This window comes from Miniopterus schreibersii (genome assembly GCF_964146895.1).
Source record: "Miniopterus schreibersii genome assembly, chromosome: 12".
Classification (NCBI taxonomy): Eukaryota; Metazoa; Chordata; class Mammalia; order Chiroptera; family Miniopteridae; genus Miniopterus; species Miniopterus schreibersii.
This window is the reverse complement of record NC_138112.1, coordinates 69077572-69098653: the sequence shown is the minus strand read 5'-3', so window position 1 is coordinate 69098653 and position 21082 is coordinate 69077572. Positions and strand designations below refer to the sequence as shown.

Sequence of the window (21082 nt, the reverse complement as noted above, 5' to 3'; positions counted from 1 at the left end):
TGCCATTGCCCAGTTACCTGGGCACGGCTCAGTTGCCACCCCAATTCCTAAAATTGGGGTACATCAGAGGGGAGCTGCGAGAACTAAGTGCACACACATTGCGCCGCCCGGAGCCTCTAGCGCAGCCTCCGGAAGCCTGGTTCTCCGACGTGCACCTGGGGCGCATTTTAAGACGGGTTCCCGCAGACTTAGATTCCGGTGCAATTAAATATACCGTCTTTATAAGACAGACTCGGCAGATCTTAAGTGACTGATAGGATGTGCTGAGTGAGGAGTTGAGTGGAGTTCTGAGGATAGTTCTCAGGTTTCTGATTTGGGCAAAGGTGCAGCCGTTCGTTCATCAAGATCAAGAGCTCAAGAGGACAGGGAATGGCTTGGCGTTTAGATGGAGACATGAATTTGCATGGAGGAAAGAACTTAACCTGGTCCTTGAAACATTACTTATGATGGGCTGGGGGGCAGAGTGCAGTGGTAAAATGGAAACAACCTTGTTTATTCTTTGGCAGGGTTACTGCCGTTCAAACACATCTCACCACCTGTTTTCATGTCGCCTGTGAACTAAAAATGTTGTGGTTTTATATATTTTAAATGGTTGAAAAATAAGAATGGCATTTCATGACACATGAAAATTATACAAAATTCATATATCATAGAGTAGATCTTAAAAGTTCTCATCGCAAGAAAAATACTGTAACTATGTTGACAGATGTTAACTACTTACTGTGGTGATAATTTCCAAATATATACAAATATTGAATCATGTACACCTGAAACTAATGTTATATGTCAATTATATCTTCATTTAAAAATTATTTTCAGCCCCACTGGCGTGGCTCAGCAGTTGAGCATTGACCTATGACGCAGGAGATTGAGGTTCCATTCCCGGTCAGGGCACATGCCCGGGTTGTGGGCTCGATCCCCAGTAGGGGGCGTGCAGGAGGCAGCCGATCAATGACTCTCTCATCATTGATGTTTCTCTCTCTCCCTCCTCCCTCTCCCTTCCTCTCTCTGAAATCAATATATATTTTAAAAATTTAAAATTTTCATACAATCATATGAAATTGTGTCTATAAATAGTTTTTTTAAAACACAGTCATGCCCATTTGCTTTCTCTCAACAACAGTGGAGCTGAGTAGTTGAAACAGAGACCATATGACTGGAAAAACCTAAACCATTATCTGATCCTTTACAGAAAAAGTTTGCTGATCCCTGAATCCATGGGATGTTCAGAGGCTGTTTAAAAAATACCTATATCCCTAGCTGGTTTGACTCAGTGGTTAGAGCATCAGCTTATGGACTGAAGGGTTCCAGGTTCAATTCCAGTCAAGGGCAAGTACCTTGGTTGCAGGCTCCATCCCCGGCCCTAGTCAGGGCCCGTGCAGGAGGCAACCAATATGTCTCTCTCACATCGATGTCTGTCTGTTTCCCTCCCTTCCACTCTCTCTAAAAAGCAATGGAAAAAATATCCTCGAGTGAGGATTTAAAAAACAAACACAAAAAACCATATGGCCTGGCTGGCGTGGCTCAGCAGTTGAGCATCAACCTGTGATCCAGGAGGTCATGGTTCGATTCCCAGTCAGGGCACATGCCCAGGTTGCAGGCTTGATCCCCAGTAGGGGGCGTGCAGGAGGCAGCCGATCAATGACTCTCATCATTGATGTTTCTCTCCCTCTCTCCCTCTCTCTGAAATCAATAAAAACATACTTAAAAAAAAAAATACATTGGAAGGCCCTCGCCATTTTGGCTCAGTGGTTAGCACACTGGCCCTCAGACTGAAGGGTTCGGGGTTAGATTCTGGCCAAGGGCATGTACCTTGGTTGCAGGCTCAATCCCCTGCCCAGCATGTGTCTCACATAGGCTTCTCTCTCTCTCCCCCTTCCGCTCTCTCTGGAAAGCAATGGAAAAAATATCCTCAGGTGAGGGAGGGTTAAAGAAAATATCCAACTCTTCATGTATTACCGCCTTACTGAGGGGCAATCCCCTCACTAAGTTAATACACCTTAGTTACATGTTCACTTGATATCTAGATATCATGTTTTTAACTTTGAGAATTTTACTTTGATAATGCATGATTTTTAAATGTTTTAAAAATACTTTTATTTATTGATTTGAGAAATATCGATGTGTTGTTCCACATATTTATGCATCACTGGTTGGTTCTTGTATGTGCCTGACTGGGGATCAAACCTACAACCTTGGTGCATCAGGACGAAACTCTAATCAACTAAGCTACTTGGCCAGGGCCTTAAAAATGTTTTTTTAAGTCATGCATGTGTATGAGCATGTAGGTGGATGGTTACATCAAGGACCCAAAAGATGCCCACTCACCACACTGTTGAAGGGGCTACCTCTATGGGGGTGAGGGCAGAGGAAGACTGTTACATTTTCCTCTGTATGCTTGTGTAGCCTGCAAATATTGTATAAGAACATATTCATACAGCCCTGGCTGGTGTGGCTCAATTGGTAGTGTTGGGCCATGCACTGAGGGGTTGCTGGCTCAATCCCCAGTAGGGGGCGTGCAGGAGGCAGCCAATCGATGTTTCTCTCCCTTCCTCTCTCTCAAATCCATAAAAACATATATTTTTAAATGGCATTAAGCTTGGATCCCTGACGTATAGATGTTTATTTGTATTCAAATGAGAACTAAGGTGCAAACAATTGTCTCAATAGTGGGACCATGGCTGGGCATTGGGGATATCACCCCTTTAATGTGTTAGGATGGGGGTCTCAGGGGCTGTTGTGATTAATGACACTGGGCAACAAGCATGGATGGTGAGGTCAGGCTCGAACCCTACAGCTTCGAGGCAGAAGGCTTTGGGCCTTGGCCTGACCTAGGACCTAACTTCCAGGGCAGACAGTTAAGCAGAAGGCAATGGGGGTGGCCAAGTTCAACATCAAGTCCTCCCTCCAAGTTGCTGGGAGCTCACATGCCCCTCCATGCCATTTCTGGCCATTTTCCTGGTGTATTTTGTTGACAGTACTTCAGTACTGACTCCCTCGCTCATCAGCTGTGAAAGCTTGAGTTGACAATCCCTCTCTGTACCCCAGATTCATGTAAGATAGGATATATGCCACCAGTCCCAGCTTTCTCATGGGACTCTTGGGATGACAGATGATGGGTGTGAAAATGCTCTGGGCGCCGGAAGTGGCAGAGGGGGAAGCTGGTCAGCATTAGGTCCTTGAAGAACATCTAGGGAGAAGACTGAAAAGCCAGTTGCTCTCAGGGCCACACCTAAGGAGGGCATAGGGAAGGTCCCAGGACGGCTGTAGGAAATGTTGTCCCTTCCGTTCCCTAGTTCCTCTCCATGAGATGTTGAAGCAAATACCTGGAGGTTGTGAACCCAGGCCTCCCTTCACCTGGGGAATGCCCTCCAGCTACACATCAGAGCCCTAATCTCTCATCAGCCTAAGACTTGCTGTGGACCTGGGAGCACAGCCTGGGACTTGCCCCCCCTTCCTGAGCCACAGTTCATGTGTAGTGTGCCCACACTAACTCCTCAGTGGCACTGTTGAGAGGACTCAGTGGGAAGACACGTGCAAGAGTGCAAAATGTACAGGTGGGATGACGGGGGGACGCTGTCCCTTCAGCACAATGGGACCCCACTGATCTGTACCTTTAGCCCACCACCCCTCCACGATTCAGAACTCCCCTGGCCACCCATGAAACACTCCTGTATTGGATGGAACCAGTCTGTGTTCTAGAATCATCTCCCCTCAAATGTCCTGGTTCTAGAATCCTACTGCTATTCCAGACTGCATTCTAGAAGCGGAGGGGTCAGCTGCTCAAGCTCTGCTGACCTGAGTCTGTGCTGCTGCCAGGATGCGGTGGCGGGACCGTATCGCGGTGCTCTTCTTTCCAGAAGGCCTGGTGCTCACCGTGGCTGCACTGTTGCTCTTTTTTATGCACCTGAGCGTCTTCGTCAGCGATGTGTACAACTTCTGCATCACCCACTACTACGACCGCATGAGCTTCCACTACACAATTGTCCTGATGGTAGGCCAGGGCAGGGGCTCAAGGACTGGCTGGGGGAGGCCCTGGGGCTGATGGAAACCCCACTATTGTGTCAGGGGCCACTCTCCCACTGGATGGGGCCTACAGTTCTCCCAGGTGATCAGCATCTGCTGGGCAGCCATGGGGTCACTCTACGCTGAGGTGACAGAGGACAAGTTTTTTCGGTGCTTTGCCCTGACCATCCTGAGTGAGTGGGGGAATGGGGAACTTTGGAACCCTGAGAGATGACAGGGAAGGGGCAGGGAAGGCTGATGGGGGCTCTCTCCTCTGCTCAGTGCTCAACGGAGCCATGTTCTTCAACCGCCTGTCCCTGGAGTTTTTGGCCATCCAGTACCGGGAGGAGAACCACTGAGGCTAGGGATTGGGCTGAGAAGGGGGAAGGAAAAGGAGGCTTTGGGTATTTTAATAAAGTCTGCCATTTATTTCCACCTGCCAGCTCCTTCATGGGTTGGGGGTGGGAGGTCAGAGACCTAGGGGAAGCAGGTCAAGACAAACCCTTGATCTGCAGGGACCCCAGGCCTAGCCTGCAGCCACTCTGGTGAACTCGGCTTTGGGCCTGGGATCTTAGTGTCTCAGGCTTGAGGGAGAGGAGCAGCGAAGGGCCCTCAGACCTCCCCACCTCCCCTCCTCAGGCCCCCAGGTCCTAGGCTGGTCCAGCCACAAGCAAGGGCTCAGGAGGGACCCACACGGATGTGAGGGTTCATGAGTGGGTCCAGGTTGGGATCATTGTCAGTTGCAGCCCGGCCCAGGCGAGACATGAGGGCAAGTAGGGCCAGGAAGCCCAGCAGCCCCAGCAGCAGCAGCAGCCCTGCCCGCTGCAGCAGGGTCAGCGGCCGCTTACGAGACCCGTCCCGGCTCCTGGGGGTACGAGGGGAAAGTCAGATCAGGCTCCCAATCCCTGGTGGCCCCGGTGGCCTGGAGAGAAGCCCTGGTCATGACACTGGTCTTCTGGCCCCAGTGCCACCATCTCTGAGCCTCATTTCCTCAAGTGTGCCATGGGACTGATCATCCCTCTACCTGCTCACTACAAGGGTGACTGTGTAGCTTGAACCAGCTGAGGCAACGGCTGTGTTCTGGAAACTGGAACGTGTCAGGCATGGGGACAGTCACACAGATCACATGGTGTTGAAGCAGGAAGGGGCCTCAAAGAGGCCAAGTCCAAACCTCATATGTAACAGCCAAGGAGCAGCCCGAGAGGGCAGACCCAAGACTTTTATTGTCAAGCCGAGGCCTCTTTACACAGCCCCAACGCCTGGGTACCCAGATCAAGCCCCTTTGTCATGGAATTGTCATGCCTGGGGCCTCTGGTTCTCACTTCCTTTCTCCCCCCTTCCTGGCATCCTGCCCCACATGACCCTGTGTACCTGAGCAGCTGGGCCAGCCAGCCCAGGGCAGGCCGGCGACGGTACTTGTCATCGTCGCAATCTCCGTGGAGGCCTGGGGCCCGATCATCCTCCCGTGTGTCATACACCTTCCTTGGGGCCGAGGCTGCAAAGGCAGAGCCACCAGCATCCACAGGCTCAGGGAAACTGCCCCACAGCAGGGGGAGAGGAGAGGGCAGGAGATCCTTGCCCTTTTCAGCCTGACATTATAACTGAGTTGTGGGGAGGTAATGTCTGTGCTTAGAGTGAGGAAGGGTCCCTCCAGGTGGGTCTCTGGAGCCCTGAGCTCCCTCCACATGAACCACCCCAACCCACTCCCCTGACCTGGACAATCCCCTGGCTCACCGTGAGTCAAGGGCTCAGAACCGCCCATGTGGATCACTGTGTGCTGCTCAGGCCGGCTGGGAGGTACAGGGGGCCGGGGGACTTGGCTGTAGAAGGCTGGGGCAGTAGAAGCGCTGGCTATGTCTTCTTGTTCAGGGGTACCACTGGCTGTGGCAGGAAGACAGCTGTCAGCAAAGCAGGGAAGCAAGGGCCCCAACAGCAGGTGGAGACCACCACTCACCATTAAAGCTGGACCAGTCAGAGAAGTCAGAGGTGTTGAGGGGCTCGGGCTCCGGGCTCACCACCTCATCAATCTGGAGGAAGGAACCTGTGTCACCAGCCTGCCCAGTGCTGTTTCCACCCACTTATTTGGCCCAGGTGGGACCCAAGGCAGATGGATAGACAGAGAGACTCTCACCAAAGGAAGGCCCAGTCCTGCCCGGGCCCAGTTGACCGTGGTTAGCTTCTCTCTCAGCACAGAGGCCACAGGGCCAACCAGGTTGCTTGGGGGGAAGATGGGGCCACTGCAGCTGGGACACTGGTAGCCAGCGGGCGCTGTATTTCGGGGTAGCTGGGCAGCACGTTCATTGAGGCAGGCCCAGTGGAAGAGATCTTAGGGCCCATGAAATAGCAGAGAAGAGGCATGAGGAAGAAGACACTTTAGACTCCTAGCCCAGCAACAGCCCCCAGCCCATTGCAGGGATCTAGGCACACATACACGTAAGCCCAGAGCCTTCTCCCCATCTTCACCTTAGGTCCATTTCATCAGTGTTCCCTAAGCCTTCAGCCTTACTGGCTACCACCATCTCACTAAGCCAAAACAGATGCTACAAAGCTCCCCAGCCCACTAGGGGGTGAGGATGGGTGGGAAGAAGATGCCACAAGTTCCTGGGCTAACAGCTAATCAAGAACAGTTTCAGCCCTAGCCAGTTTGGCTCAGTGGTTGAGTGTTGGCCCATGGGCTGAAGGGTCCTGGGTTTGATGCTAGCCAACGGCACATACCTTGGTTGCAGGCTCGATCCCCAGCCCTGGTTGGGGGGGCGTGGGTGAGACAACCAATTAATGTGTCTCTCTCACACTGATGTTTCTCTTTCTCTCTCTCCCCCTTCCACTCTCTCTGAAAAGCGATGGAAAAAACATTCTCAAGTGAGGATTAAAAAAAAAAAAAAAAAGAAAAAGAATAGTTTCAGAAAAGCTTCCTAGACATACACACAGGCACATGTGTGCTTGTACACACCCATGGGCACAAATATGCACATGCTTATATATACATAATCAAACACAAGTGCCACCCTTGTATCTGTACTTAGGCACACCAACTCACACATACACATCTCTACACTCACTCGTTTGCTAACACTTGAGCACCCTCACCCACACATTCTCCTGCAACCTCACAACATACCTGTAGTCATGTTCACACACATTTACCCACTCACCCACAAACACTAATGAACACACTAACACTTATGTAAAGAGACAATGCACATTACATCCATGCACAAATATCCACGAATCACACTGAAAAACACATACATGGAGCTTACTCTTTTGTACTAGCTCCTTCAAAAAGTGGAGGTAAGGCTCTTAGACCAGAGTCAGGTCAATGTCATGACACATATCTGCTGACTTCTTGTAGCAGACTTTACTGTGGGAAACTCATTTCCTCTCTGTTCAATCTTGGAATCAGTAATGAATCTTGAATGCCTGAAAGCCTCATCTTTTCAGCTCATGGCTAGTCTGGCCAGCTACTGCTCACAGACACAAACACACCCACAAGTTTGACTGGCTCTCACTCAACACTGGAGATGGGAGAGAGGAAACTAGAAGCTTTAATTTTTAGGGAAAGATACTAAGGCCTACAAAGGCAAATGAATTGCCTGAGCTCACACAGCAGGTAAGTAACTCAGCAAGACTAGGAACTGGGGCTCCAGCCTCCCCAACTAGGGTGTGGAAACCAGTCACCAAGCTGGGCCTGCCCTGATCCCTGCAAAGTAACCAGGACTCACCATAACAGACAAGGCGGGTTGTCTCTCGGGCAGCCAGGGGTGTGTTGCACAGGCGGCAATTGGAGCTGTAGTCGCTATCTTGGAGCCACTGCAGGTAAGATTGTACGATGCACTGGAGTGGGAGAGAGAGGTCACAACTGGAGCAGGGGCTCCACAGCCCAGCTACCTAAGACTTCTGTGGTTTGTTTAATCAATAAAGATTTACTGAATACATACTGTGTGCCAGACTGTCTTAAGGGCTGGGGATATAGAAGTGAATCAGATAAACCAATTCCTTGCCCTTGTGGAGATTCCATTCTAGCGCCAGGCCATTCATGGATTTGGAAGAAGCCAATATTACCTGCCTTCCCAGTGCCTTGCTCAGCGGCTCTGATAAAGGACCCACCTTGGCGTGATTGGCTACCAGGCAGTGCTCGCAGACGTTGACCCGGTGTTCGAAGCAGAATAGGTTGGTCACCTTCCTCTTGGGGCACTTGCAAAGTCCCATGGTCGACCTTGGAGAAGGGGCCTGAGTTGGTAGGGAGCCAGGTTTTGGTGGCGACCACTAGGCACTTAATAGTCCACTTCGTTTCTACTCCCCTAGACACACTCATATTGGTGCCAGCCCCAAATTTCTGCCCAGCGCCCCTCTTCACTCCAGACCACGCCCCCTGCATAAATCCCGCCTCCGCAGACCCCCCCCTCATTCCTTCTGAATCCCGCCCCTGGACAGGCTCCTCTACCGGCAGCGCTCCGAAACCACCGGCCCCGCCCCCAGAGGCCCCTCCTGGGTCCCACCCCTCCAAGCCCCGCCCCCACTTTCTCCACAGACCCCCACTCTCGGTGTTACTGATGCACCGCGGCACCGGTCCCGATGAGCGGGAGCGCTGGTCGGAGGCGTAGACGCCGCGCTCCGCCGACCGCCGGCTCAGCTCTTCCCAACTGGGGCCGTTCCGATTATCCCTCCGCTGCCACGTCTCTTCCGGGTGCGGCGCGTGCTGATGACGCTACACGCCATTTGCCCCGCCCCTACTACGCAAGACGTGATGGCGGGTATAAGGGGGGGGGGGAGGGAGCGGACCACAGACACCCTCACGCCCTACGTCATTTCCGCTTCCTCTCAGGCCAGGCGGGTAGTTCGAACGTTACTGTTTCGGAAAAGCCTTGAGGTTGGCGCGAGCCTCACCACCCGCGGTGGCGGCGCGGAGAAGGTCGAGACCAAGGCTAGATATGTCCGAGAGGCGAACGCGGTCCGGCGGGGCCGCCCAGGGCTCCGGTGAGCGGAGGGCGCGCGGGAGAGAGGGGCCCAGGCGTTTGAGGGGCGCAGACCCGTGAGGAAGGCCCTCGGGGAAGGCTCCTCCAGCGGGCCTATTTGGGAACCTTCTGCCGCTCTCTTCCAGAACCTGCGCTCCAGACTCTGAGGTAGAGAGTCCTCCCCTATCTCCTAACTTTTTTTTCTCCAGGGCCGAGGGCCTCACTTGCTACTCAGTCTCTGCGGAGGTCCCAGCGGAAATCAGGCTCCGATCTTCCCAATACCCTCCCTGAAATCTGGCCGAAGGTGAGCCCGGGGTTCCTCAGTTCCTTCCCTAGAGGCCCCTGGGCTAATATGGAACTCATGGTCATCCCTCCTCTCCAGGCACCTCATGCGACTCCAGCCAGAAAGCCCATCGTCTTGAAGAAGATCGTGGCCCATACTGTAGAGGTGAGGTCTGAGAGAGGGGTTGGTGGGGGGAGCAAATTTGGGGGCCCGCTATGTGATCAGTTACTGTTGTCTCCACAGATCCCATCTGTCTACTCACCTCGAAGGAGCCCTAGGGTGAGTTCATTTTCATCTGCTTTGTTGGGTGGAATCCAGGACATTCTAGAGCTGGGATGGGGCATAGTGTCTGCTCGCATCTGCTCGGGGAGCTGTTTTGCAGTATTTTGAGCTTGCCTTTCGACACCTGCATGCATTGCCAATCTTGCTTACGCCTAGAAACTTATTAGGTTTTGATGCCCTGGTATCCTCTACTATTTTCCTTTAAAAGTTGAACTGTGTCCCAACTGCTCTTTCTTTTTGCTCCATCTTGTTCTCAGTTTTTATATATGGTTGTTGTAAGATAAGTTATATGTACATTTGTTTACAGTCTTAGCAGCAGCGAAGATGTTGTGCCTGAAAATATAATGAATGAGAAATGCTAACTTCTTATTTTATTTTATTTTATTTTATTTATTTATTTATTTTAAATTTTACTATTGTTTAAAATATTACAGATGTCCCTTTTTCTCCCCAATGACCCGTTCCACCCCGTTCCTTCCCCCTCCCCAGTCCCTCTCCCCACCATTGTCCATGTCCTTGGGTTGTGTATATATGCACATAAATTCTTTGGTTACTCTCTCCCCCTCCACCCACCCGCCCTCCTTCATCCCTCTGACATTCATCAATCTCATCTATGCTTCCATGTCATTGAATCTGTTCTGTTCACCAGTTTATTAAGTTCTTCAGATTCCACATATAAGCGAGATCATGTGATATTTGTCTTTCACTGCTTGGCTTATTTCACTTAGCTTAATATTCTCCAGGTCCATCTATACTGTCCCAAAGGGCATGAGATTCTTCTTCTTTACAGCTGCGTAGTATTCCATGGTGTAAATGTCCCACAGCTTTTTTATCCACTCATCTACTGATGGGCACTTGGGCTGTTTCCAGATCTTAGCTATTGTAAACTGTGCTGCTATGAACATTGGAGTACATATATCCTTTCTGATGAATGTTTCAGGATTCTTAGGATACATTCCTAGGAGTGGAATCACTGGGTCGAACGGCAGCTCCATTTTTAATTTTTTGAGGAACCTCTATACTGTTTGCCATAGTGGTTGCACCAGTCTGCATTCCCACCAGCAGTGTACTAGGGTTCCTCTTTCTCCACACCCTCGCCAGCACATGTTGTTTGTTGATTTGTTGATGGCAGCCATTCTGACATGTGTGAAGTGATACCTCATTGTGGTTTTAATTTGCATCTCTCTGATGATTAGCGACGTCGAGCATTTTCTCATGTGTCTCTTGGCCATCCGTATGTCCTCTGGAGAAGTATATATTTAAGTCCTTTGCCCAAGAAATGCTAACTTTTTGGGAGCTCATAGGGTTGACAGTCTAGTGGGGAGAAAGTCAAATGAACAAGTGATAACAATTGTATGCTGGGGACTGCAATATGGAAAGAACTAGCTGCTATGAAGTGCACCTCACCTAGACCAGATGGCTCAGGGGCATTTCACAGAAGAAATGTTTTAACTGAGTCTTAAATCTTTACAGACAAGTAGGAATATACCTGTGAAAGGAAGCTGTATTATAGAGACCTGGAGTACACACACACACACACACACACACACACCCACACACCCACACACACCATGAGGTTTGGGGAGCATGAGCGTGTTTGGTTGTCCGCAGGAGACCTTGTCAGGGAGGGAGTGTGCTAAACCAGAACAAATCTTGATGAGGCATGAAAGCCAGCCTCGGGAGCTTGTATTTTTTCTTTTTTAAATATGTCTTTTATTTCAGAGAGAGAGAGGGAGAGGGGGAGAGAGAGAGAGAAACATCAGTGAGAGTCATTGATCGGCTGCCTCCTACACGCCCCCACTGGGGATTGAGCCCGCAATACAGGCATGTGTCCTGACCAGGAATTGAACCACGATCTCCTGGATCGTAGGTCGATGCTCCACCACTGAGCCATGCCGGCCAGGCTGGAGCTTGGACTTCTTGTCCTTGGCTCTGTGGGCAGCCTTTGGAGAGTCTTAGCAAGATAGTGATTGCCCTGGCCTGTGTTGCTCAGTGGTTAGTGTCTGCCTGTGCACCAAAGGATCTCAGGTTCGATTCCTGGTCAAGGACGTGTACTTGGGTTACAGGTTTGATCCTGGGCCCCATTTGGGGCAACCAATTGATGTGTCTCTCTCACATCGATGCCCCTCCCTCCCACTCTCTAAAAACCAATGGGAAATAACTATATCCTTGGTGAGGGTTAAAAAACAAAAAGAAGGTTGTTGGACTGGCCTGGATGACAGGTAATGGGGGGCTTGCATCAGTTAGAGGGGGCTAGATTCCGGTCACATTTTGGAGACAGTTTGCAGCACCAGCAGGTGCTGGCAAGTCTTCTTGCGTCACAGAAACACACTTCCGCAGAAGCAATGGCCAATTGTTCTTTTCTTCCCGTCCCCACATCTGTTTCAGCGTCTGATTTCTTACTTGACCTGTGTCCTCTTTTCCTTTTAAAAGTGTCCTATGGGTCCCTCTGGAAGTAGGTAATGGAGCTGAGTAACGGAGGCATTCTCTTCTGTCCTGGTACAGATTGCTTTTTTCTTGGAGAAAGAAAACCACCCTCCTACCAAGAAGCCTACTGGGGAGGACATCTTCAAGACATGTAGTGTCCCTGCCACCCCCGCCCCCACTCCTGTGCTGTACAGCCCAAATGTTGAGTCAAACTCCAGGGAAGGAGACCTGGACACCAGGGACTTGGAAATGTCTAAGAAAGTCAGGCGATCCTACAGCCGCCTGGACACCCTTCACTGTGCCTCCACCTCCACCCCAGGCCGCCCATCCTACTTTGGCTTCAAGGGGCTGCCAGGGAAAGAAGACTTGGCCGGAGTCTCGCCTCTGGTGTGTTCAAAGTTAATCGAGGTCCCCAGGGTCCCTGTGGACCCCTGGATCCCGGACACGACTCTCCCCGGAATCTCCCCACCAGTGAAAGAGAAAAGGAAGAAGAAGAAGGTGCCGGAGATCCTGGTGAGTGAGGGGCAGGGGCCTTCCTCTGCCGTCACACACACACTGGGAGACACTGAACACATGCTGAGCCAGGGCTCAGCTCTGGCTGTTTTGGGGGAAAGATGGAGCTTGTGTGCAGGGTGTGGGTAGACATGCTCCAGCCAACATGCCCTCTTCCCCACTCACCTGCCCCCCATTTCTCTTCCCCCAGAAATCGGAGCTGGATGAGTGGGCCGCGGCCATGAATGCTGAGTTTGAAGCTGCTGAGCAGTTTGATCTCCTGGTTGAATGAGATGAAACTGGGGTGCACCTAGCCAGACTCTCCTCTTCCCCCTGTACATAGCCTCTTTTTCCTGTAGAAAAGACACTTGGGGTCCCCTTCCTTGGCCTTGTTACCTGTGCATGTGCTGTTGCGACACATGAGGTCTGTCTCCTGAGTGTTTGCACAGTGGCAGCACCCATGGCAGCTGTAGGAAATAGGGCTCACATGGCCAGGTGTCCTGGCTCTAGTCAGTGACCCACCCTCGTCTCCTCCCTACCTCCTGTAGTGTTCTGGCCACTTTCCAGTTGGTACACAAACTAGGGAGGGAGAATCACTGGCCCTGCCAGAGGAGGTTACAGGGCTGGGGATTGTGGGTGAGAGCATCTCTGCCGTCTGGGGAATGTGGCTGCTCTGTGCCAGCCCCAACAGAAACAGGCACCACCAGCCAGAGCAGCCTCGGGCTCCCTCTGTTGAGTTGCCTTCTGTTGGTGGCTTGGGTTTTGTCTTAGATTTTGTAGATGGTTCAAGAGAGAATTCGTGGATTGGGACAGTTCTATTTCAGGAAGAAACTGGACACTCGGCCAGTAGAGTCAGGTTTAGAAGGAGAGTGGAAAGCCTCAGTTGGTCTCAGACCATAGGTGTTGTATTTTATAGTTCTGTGTTCTGCTGTTGAGGTATTTGGTTAAACACCAGGCTGATGGAGTGCTGGCTGCATGGGGCAAAGGGTACATCTGAACTAGACACCTGCAGAGGGCTGAGAAGGGGCCTATGGCAGGAGGTGACCCATTTTGTCATGCACACCTGTTTCTTACAAACTAAAGTGCACAGAGTCTGCCCAGTTCTGGAACAAAAAATGTATAGGTTGAACAGTCCCAGCAGCATTTTGCAGCTACACTCGGAAAGTTCTAGGAGGCTTTTCTCACTTTACAGAAGGGGCAGGGGTTGATAGCAGTTTTAACCTATAGCTTCCTTAGTGCCCTCTCACATGAGGGCACTGCCTGAGGCAGGTGCCAGGAGTTGAGCTAGGGGGCAGGGAGGGATCACATTGTCTTCAGGGAACCTCACTCCTCACCCCCCATTTCTCTTTTCTCAATGCTGGTAAAAGGTGTGCTTTCATAGGCTCCCCAACCACAATTTGCACCATCCCCCATGTTGTTGAACCTTTGCACATTTACAGGTTTGTGGAAGTAGAGGGTAAGAGGACAGTGGAGGGTCTTAAGGATAGCAGTGTCAGAAGATGAGTGTTTGGTTAGGTTACCTGAAACTGCGCTGATTAAGCTCTTTATAATGCCTGGGGGCCCCAGATTACCTGTTCAACGCTTTGTGCTTTGTCAGACCCTGCAAGCAAGCCCCTTTGTCAGGGTGGGCCAGATGCCCTTGAGCTGGGCCACACCCGAAGAATTCTTGTCCTCACTGGCTTGGATGGGCTGGACTCCTGGGAATTGTCTTAGTCCTGCAGAATCAGGAGTAGCCAGATGATGTTGAATTGATGTCATTGCTTCAAACCTTTCTGGTCCTGAAAAACTAAGAATGTGGAGTTCAAGGGAAAATTGGGGTTTCTTTTTTTTTTTTAAATAAATCTGGTTGAAGAGTTTCTTTCTGCTTGGAGATTGTGTTTCTTTCATTGGGTCAAAGGCAGAGCTGATGGTGTGAGGCCCTGGAAGCTAGCCATCTTTGGGCTGTGTCACAGGGTTGTCCCCTACCCCCCATGTCTGTTTTCCTGTCCAGCTGCTCACACCCATTCCTCTAAGACAGGGCTACCTGCATAGGAGGTCTCAAGGGGAGCCCCATCCCCTGCTGTTCCAGAAGGAAAGAAGTCAGGTCTGGAGTGAGGCAGCTAAGAGCTTCATCAAGTGTCTGGGAACGAACCCTCCCCCTCATCCCGAGTCCAGCCTTTGTTTCCGTCAGGTTACTGTGAAAGAGCCCGCTCCTTACACTGGCCCCGCCAGGATGCTCTACAGCAGTGGGTGCAGAAGCCCCTGGGAGCTAGTCAAAGATGTAGATATGCATGCAACTCCATGCAGGTGGCACAAACCAGTCTTCCGTCAGATCTCTTTACACTTGTCCTTGCCTTCTAGACAGCAAATCAAGGCCTTTAAATTCTTAAGTTTCCACAGCCTCCCCACACCTGCCTACTACCTCCTTCCCTCACCCAGAGCAGCTCCCTGCCTCAGAATTGGCACTACCCTGGAGCTTTGTGAGTCTGAGTTATGGTCCCCTCTGTGGGCACTGCGGACCATGGAGGTTCTACTCACGTCCTGTGGACAGGAATGGTGATATATAGGCCATCTGGAAAGGTTCGGTGTAACGTAGAGAGCACATTCGTGGAATCCCCCCACAACCCACAGCCTGTCAGAGCCTGAGTAGAACTCAGTGTGAGGGACACATCTGAGGTCACCATTTGTCCTTTAATTGGATTGTCCCCCATCATTTTGCCAGAAGATGCACAAGATTCTGAAAAATCTGAGAGAAAAATGGTGTCAATTCCATCTATTGACAAGATTTTCTGTGATTTGGGGAGAAGCTGCTATTTCAAGCTTCCTTGGTGGGACCTCTCATATCACCTCAGGGGCATTCTCAGGCTCAGCCCAGCTCTGGCTCCACTGCAGACCTGGCGGGGGGGGGGGGGTGTCCCGGGGGGAGGCAAGTTTGCTCAGCAGAAAAAAGCATAGGCTGAATTCAGATTGCAGAAGGGGGCAGGAATGGGAGAGGTGAACATCATAGACAAGAGTATGGCACCAGGGAAGGTTTGGGATGGTGTCGGGAAGCGAGGCTCCTGGCTGGTCTGAGCAGAGGCTTGTTCAGGGATGGTGGACTAGTATGTCGGTTAGAACCAATGGTGTCCATAATGGAGGGTCTTCAATGCCACATTAATTGCTCTTCAATGTCCAACTGATAGATGATTTCTATACCAAAAATGAGGGATTTTCCACTTGTATAGGATTCCATTAAATAGTGCCATTCCACCCTCCAAACCCCACCCCCAACCCTGGCATTTGCAGGGACGGAACTGGTGGTGGAGACTCCAGGCTGGAGGCTGCCCATGAAAACCAGATGAGGCTGGAAAGGGGAGGCTGTGGGATGATGGAGGTGGCTCACCAGCTGGGCTTCTGTCTTCCTCAGTCTCCCCTGGGCAGACGAAGAGCCCATTCTAAGCCCATTGAGGAGCCAGTGGTGCAGCCTGTTGAGCAGAAACTGGAAGACCCTCAGGTCTCTGGGGAGTTGGGCACGGAGGTGACAGGCAGGGGCGGCAGGAAGCCTGGAGAAATTCTTTCCCCGCCTGAGTGGAGATCTGAACTCCCAGCCATCGATCCAGAGTGTGCCAGCCTCATGCCACTTGACTGCCAGCCTCATGCTGCTTTGGTCACCATGACACCTCTGCCAAAGCCACCTTCTTCAGAGCCAAAGCTGGGCCTCCAACCAGAACCCACGGTCAAGTTCCTGTTTACACTCCTGAGCGAAGTGGAGCCCCCTGAGCCGAAAGACCCTAAAGAGTAAGGCTGTGTGAGTGTGAAGGTGAGGGAGGCCAAAGGTGCTTCTCCCTGTCCCCCCCATCCCACCCCATATTAACACTCAGACCTGGGCCAGGACTCAGCCTGGGTGGGCAGATAGGACTGAAGGAGCCTAGGCCTTGGGCTGCCCCCTGGCGTCTGACCACTCCATTCTCTCCCAGCCTATTGGTCCTCCAGTCCTACCCTCACTGCAAACCCATCCTAGGGACTTGGCGATCCAGGAGAGCCGGTTCTTGGATGAGGAAGACTGGGGCGCCCAGCAAACCTTGAAGGAAATTAGCCATTTGCAGAATGCTTGCATGAGGTGAGCCAGGTCTGAGCAGGTGGGTCACAGCGTTTTTCCCCAGGGAGGCCAGGGCCTGGGGCTTGGGGGCTGCGAGTTTGCACCTTCACTTGCCCTCTTCCTTCCCTCCTCCCTTTTCTACTCTGGATGACCTCCTTGCCGGCCAGAAGGTTTATCCCTCCCAAGCATCAATTTCCTTCTCATATGGTGGGACCCGCCCCACAGGTGTGGGGGCCACAGCTCTTCCCCATCAATTGACTGTGTGCCCACAGGCCTGGTTATTGGGCAATCTATAAGGCTGCCTATTAGGGACCCCAACTTTAATTGTTCAAGAACTTGAGGGGTAGTTTGGCCTGTGGTAGAGGGGTTCTGTTCTCTGCATGTCAGGCTCTGGAGCTTGGGTCTGCATGATCCCATGACTGTTTGTCTATCTGTGATAATGCCAGGGTCAGATATCTCCTTGGAGACAGAGGTCTATGCTGGGTGTGGGGAAGGTGTGATACCATTTCCCCAGGGCCGCACGTGGGCTCTCAAGGCCATGGTTCTGAGTGGTCAGCGCTTTTGTTCAGACACAGCTGACTCAGAGTGCTCAGGCAGCGCCAATTCCACACAAGAATCCCACAGAATCTTGTCGCAATCCCACTGCAGCCCAGTGGGGTGGAGTGGCTAGCCCTTTGCTGCCCCCTTGCAAAGAGGACCTTGGGCGCTTTCTATGCCACCTGTGTGATGAAGCAGCCTGCCCTTCTCACCTATGGCTTTGCCAGGACAATATGAGGGTGCAAAAAATAACTTCTAGCTGGGCTAATAATCAGATTAACATGAGACAGATTAACAGGCAAAAATGTCCAAAATTTATTACCGATGTACATGCGGGGGAGCCTAAGAGGTGAGACCCGGAGATACACTGGTTAGAGGTTAATGTGCCATTCTGGACTAAGGAGAGGCAGGCAGGGGTCTGGGACTTCAAAGGGAATGTAGGCAATTCAGGGAGATGAGCAGGAGCAAGCATTTGGTAAACCAATCCTTGCTGGGCCACCCAGAAACAATGGGACAGGCCTTGCACAGTTCCCTTCCTTTAAGCAGGTTTTTCTGTGCAACTTCCTTTAAGCAAGTAAGGGGAGGATCAAAGTTTCTGAGTCCATTGTTTCTTAACCAGCTTTAAAATCAGTACCCCAAAAGGCAAGTTTGGGGTGGCAAAACTGGTACCCCTAAACAAGACTGGGGGCTTTGGGTGAAACCCCTGTCTCAGGTGGCTGTGCCAGGTCACACAGCTTATGGGGGGTGGGGCTGCCTAGAACAAGAGCCTGGGGACTGAGGAGGCGTCTTTCAACCCTAGGCTTCAGGAGTCGCTGAGCAGTATTCAAGCAGATAACCTGGCCTTGGGGGAGAAGCTGCAAAACCTGGTAAAACCCTCAGCCCAGGACCCCCTTCCTTTTCCAAGCCTCCTTCCTGCCTCCCAGCCCAGCTCCCGTGCTGGGGAACTGCACACAGTCCTGCCCAGGTCAGTTACCCACCTCTGGCCCCTGCAACCCTTTATTCTAGCCCAGCTTGTTGTATGAGATCCTGAGGGAGGAAGTAAAGACTGTCCAGGAAGAAGGGAAGGCTGTCCAGGAAGCAGGGCTGTTTCAGGTGGACGGGCAGCCCCATGGCGAGTGGTGAGGGAGGGCACACCTCTTTCCCCTTGCCTGCAACAAGCCAGCACCCAGAAGGCAGCATTGCTCACCCCGTAGCCTGCCACTGCCCATGACCACAGAAACCAATGGCAGCCTTGGACGGCCCGAGGCCAGAGACTGGACATCTCCTCAGAAAGCCACTCCAACAGCAATAAACTTCCCCACAGCCCAGCAGAGGCTCCTCAGTGTGTCTGTGTGCCCTGAAAATCGGGTGGAGCAGGAGACCACCAGCTCTAAACTGAGCTTGGTCCCTGGACTGCCCTCTGATGTCTCCCCACCTCCCTGGGTTTGCTGGTTCTGAGCTGCTCCCAACCCAGAGGAGGTTCCAGGCCTGGTTAGTGTCAGCCCCAAGGTCAATGTACCTGTGATAAGCGCTGGGGCAGGACTGGAAGGGGCCGCACCCCCTTTTGAAGATGATGGAGGCACCAGGTCTGACTCCAAAGTGCAGGTGTACTAGGGAGGGGCAAGAACTGCCTCCCACTGTGTGACCCCGCTGGGTAAGTCTCTTCCCCTTTGTAAGTCAGGAAATGGGGATGGGGGGGGGGCATATTAGTGCGAGCTCTACAAGGGCCCAAAACCCTTCAGGCTAGAGATGCATCTGAAATTTGAATCTCCACGCCCACCCACCCCCAACCTCCAGCTAGGGCCCCCTGGGACCTCCCTTGAGGCCTCACTCCATCTATAAGGCTCTCTTTGTCCTGGGCCACAGCCCCTCCCCCTTATCTTCCTCAGGACTGGCTGCCTGAGCTCTCAGCTGTGGTCACTGTTCCCTGGCCACCCATGTGCCCTCAGGGCTTATGCCCACCAGCCTTGCTGCCCTCAGCATCTGTCTAGTCCCAGGGAGCCTTTCTAGTTGTCCCATGATTCTTGATGTGAGGGGAGAGAGAGAGAGAACAGGTAGAATATTCAAAAACTTAGAAATAATTCCCATACAACTAGACAAGGACTGTACTTCAGTTTTTTGTTTGTTCTTGTTTTTCTTTTTAATTATTATTTTTTAATCCTCAACAAGGACATTTTTTCCATTGCTTTTCAGGGGGTGGAAGGGGGGAGAGAGAGAGAGAGGAGAGAGAAGCCTCGATGTGATAGAGACACATTGATTGGTTGCCTCCCAAACACATCCTGGGGGCCAGGGATTGAGCCTGCAACCAAGGTACGTGCCCTTGGCCAGAATCGAACCCAGGACTCTCCAGTCTGCCTGCCAGCGCTCTAACCACTGAACCAAACCAGCTAGGGCTGTTTGTGTTTATTTTTAAACTCCTTAATGAGAAAGATAATAGCTAGCAAGATTACAAAGCCAGTTTAAATGAGAACATAAGAGCCCGGCCAGGCATGGCTCAGCAGTTGAGCATCCACCTAGGATCCAGGAGATAGAGGTTTGATTCCTAGTCAGCGCACAGGCCTGGTCTGCGGGCTCGATCCTCGGCAGGGAGCGTGCAGGAGGCAGCCGATCAATGGCTCTCTCATCATTGACGTTTCTCCCTATCTCTGAAATCAATAGACATATTTTTAAAAAATAATAATTAATGCCGGGCCAGGCATGGCTCAGCAGTTGAGTGTTGACCTAGGATCCAGGAGATCGTGGTTCGATTCCCGGTCAGGGCACGTGCCCGAGTTGCAGGCTCGATCCCCACTTGGGGGCATGCAGGAAGCAGCCGATCAATGACTCTCTCATCATTGATGTTTCTCTCTCTCTCTCCCTCTCTCTCTCTCTCTCCCTCTCCTTTCCTCTCTATGAAATAAATAAAGATATATTTAAAAAAAAATAATAATAATAATTTTAAAAATGAAAATACAGGAAACTGACACAGCCCTGGCCAGCATGGCTCAGTGGTTAGAGTGTTGGCCTGTGTACCAGAGGGTCATGGGTTCAATTCCAGGTCAAGGGCACATACCTGGGCTGCAGGTTCGATCCCTACCCCAGTTGGGTAGTGGGGATCATGCAGGAGGCAACCAATCGCTGTGTCTCTCATTATGTTTCTCTCTCCTCTCTCTAAAAATCAATGGGGAAATATCCTCACTCCTCGGGTAAGGATAAACAAATGAATGATTTTAAAAAATGTTGAGGAACGGGCCACACCACCCACTCAGCTAAGATGGGGGAAGGAAAATTGATCAAATTAATGTCTGGTGCCTATAGCATTGTAGACACCAGCTGACTCCCACAGCCTGAGCCAGAGTTCTGGGGTGTCTCTCTCCCTCTCTCTCTCTCTCACATACACATTACACTTAGGTAGAGTCACCCACTCAGCTGTCATATACTCTTGTCCAGATGTCCTGTGCCCAGCTGGGGTGGCTCAGTGGTTGAGCATCAACCTGTGAACCAAGAAATCACTGGTTCAATTCCTGGTCAGGGCACATGCTGGGGTTGTAGGTTTGGTTCCCCAGTAGGGAGCAAGCAGGAGGCAGCCAATCCACGTTGCTCTCTCACATCGATGTTTCTCTCTATCCCTCTTCCATCCTCTGTCTAAAATCAATAAAAACATTTTTTTAAAAAAGATGTCATGTTTGTGACTTCACATATTCAAGGGACTAAGTCCTTCTAGAGAGGGTTGGGGCAGGACCATAAAGCTGCTGCCTGGTGGTGTCATTACCATGTCTCTCAATTTATCAGCTGACCTTAGCGTCCCACTGCCTTCCTGGTGGTAATAGTCCTTCTGTGTCCTCATAAAGAATGTGTGTGCTCTCCACAAAACAGGCTTCTGATAAGATCCAAGGTCAATATCCTGGGTGCTGATAATCACCTCACCAAGAACAAGAATGGTGGCTTCCTGGTGTATGGCCCTGAAGCCGCTGATCACACTACCCCCCACCTCCAGTCCTCCCATGCTAACATGCAAACCCTCCTGACCAGCAGCACAAGGGAAGATGGGCATGGTGGGGCATGGGGCAGGTGGAGGGGGCGGTA

General features: G+C 51.5%; 3 protein-coding genes across 8 annotated transcripts; 2 read left to right on the top strand and 1 right to left on the bottom strand.

Moving 5' to 3' along the window:
* Positions 1-3820: 3820 nt before the first annotated feature.
* Positions 3821-4364, top strand: TMEM262 (transmembrane protein 262; the record flags this gene model as incomplete). The annotated part of the gene is made up of 3 exons (XM_081153585.1): positions 3821-3994; positions 4100-4199; positions 4288-4364. The coding sequence occupies 3 exons, from the start codon at positions 3821-3823 to the stop codon at positions 4362-4364; spliced, it is 351 nt and encodes a 116-aa protein (XP_081009711.1).
* A 46-nt stretch (positions 4365-4410) lies between these two features.
* On the bottom strand, positions 4411-8734 carry ZFPL1 (zinc finger protein like 1). Of its 4 annotated transcripts, none has more exons than XM_081153520.1 (8): positions 8539-8734; positions 8113-8221; positions 7728-7839; positions 6137-6330; positions 5960-6032; positions 5740-5886; positions 5377-5500; positions 4411-4870 (listed from the first exon to the last, which is right to left on the bottom strand). In XM_081153520.1, exons 2-8 carry the CDS (start codon positions 8212-8214, stop codon positions 4684-4686), a joined length of 939 nt encoding a protein of 312 aa, XP_081009646.1. In that variant the 5' UTR covers positions 8215-8221; positions 8539-8734; the 3' UTR covers positions 4411-4683. The 4 variants fall into 4 exon arrangements, with proteins under 4 accessions (XP_081009646.1, XP_081009648.1, XP_081009649.1 ...); XM_081153522.1 differs by having other exon boundaries at positions 8545-8689; XM_081153523.1 differs by having other exon boundaries at positions 8557-8687.
* A 94-nt stretch (positions 8735-8828) lies between these two features.
* CDCA5 (cell division cycle associated 5) lies at positions 8829-14302 on the top strand. 3 transcript variants are annotated; one of them, XM_081153530.1, is made up of 6 exons: positions 8829-8982; positions 9170-9264; positions 9343-9408; positions 9487-9522; positions 12031-12465; positions 12656-14302. In XM_081153530.1, the coding sequence occupies exons 1-6, from the start codon at positions 8937-8939 to the stop codon at positions 12734-12736; spliced, it is 759 nt and encodes a 252-aa protein (XP_081009656.1). In that variant the 5' UTR covers positions 8829-8936; the 3' UTR covers positions 12737-14302. The 3 variants fall into 3 exon arrangements, with proteins under 3 accessions (XP_081009656.1, XP_081009655.1, XP_081009654.1); XM_081153529.1 differs by having other exon boundaries at positions 8838-8982; positions 9469-9522; XM_081153528.1 differs by having other exon boundaries at positions 8838-8982; positions 9343-9522.
* Positions 14303-21082: the final 6780 nt, after the last annotated feature.

Coding starts and splice junctions, on each gene's coding strand:
- ZFPL1 (XM_081153520.1), bottom strand. CDS start 8,214: ATGGGACTTTGCAAGTGCCCCAAGAGGAAGGTGACCAACCTATTCTGC. Junction 6,331..7,727: donor AACCCGCCTTGTCTGTTATG/GTGAGTCCTGGT, acceptor ATGGGCCCTAAG/ATCTCTTCCACTGGGCCTGC. Junction 5,887..5,959: donor TGACTGGTCCAGCTTTAATG/GTGAGTGGTGGT, acceptor TTCCTGCCACAG/CCAGTGGTACCCCTGAACAA.
- CDCA5 (XM_081153528.1), top strand. CDS start 8,937: ATGTCCGAGAGGCGAACGCGGTCCGGCGGGGCCGCCCAGGGCTCCG. Junction 8,983..9,169: donor CGGGGCCGCCCAGGGCTCCG/GTGAGCGGAGGG, acceptor TTTTTTCTCCAG/GGCCGAGGGCCTCACTTGCT. Junction 12,466..12,655: donor AGAAGGTGCCGGAGATCCTG/GTGAGTGAGGGG, acceptor CTCTTCCCCCAG/AAATCGGAGCTGGATGAGTG.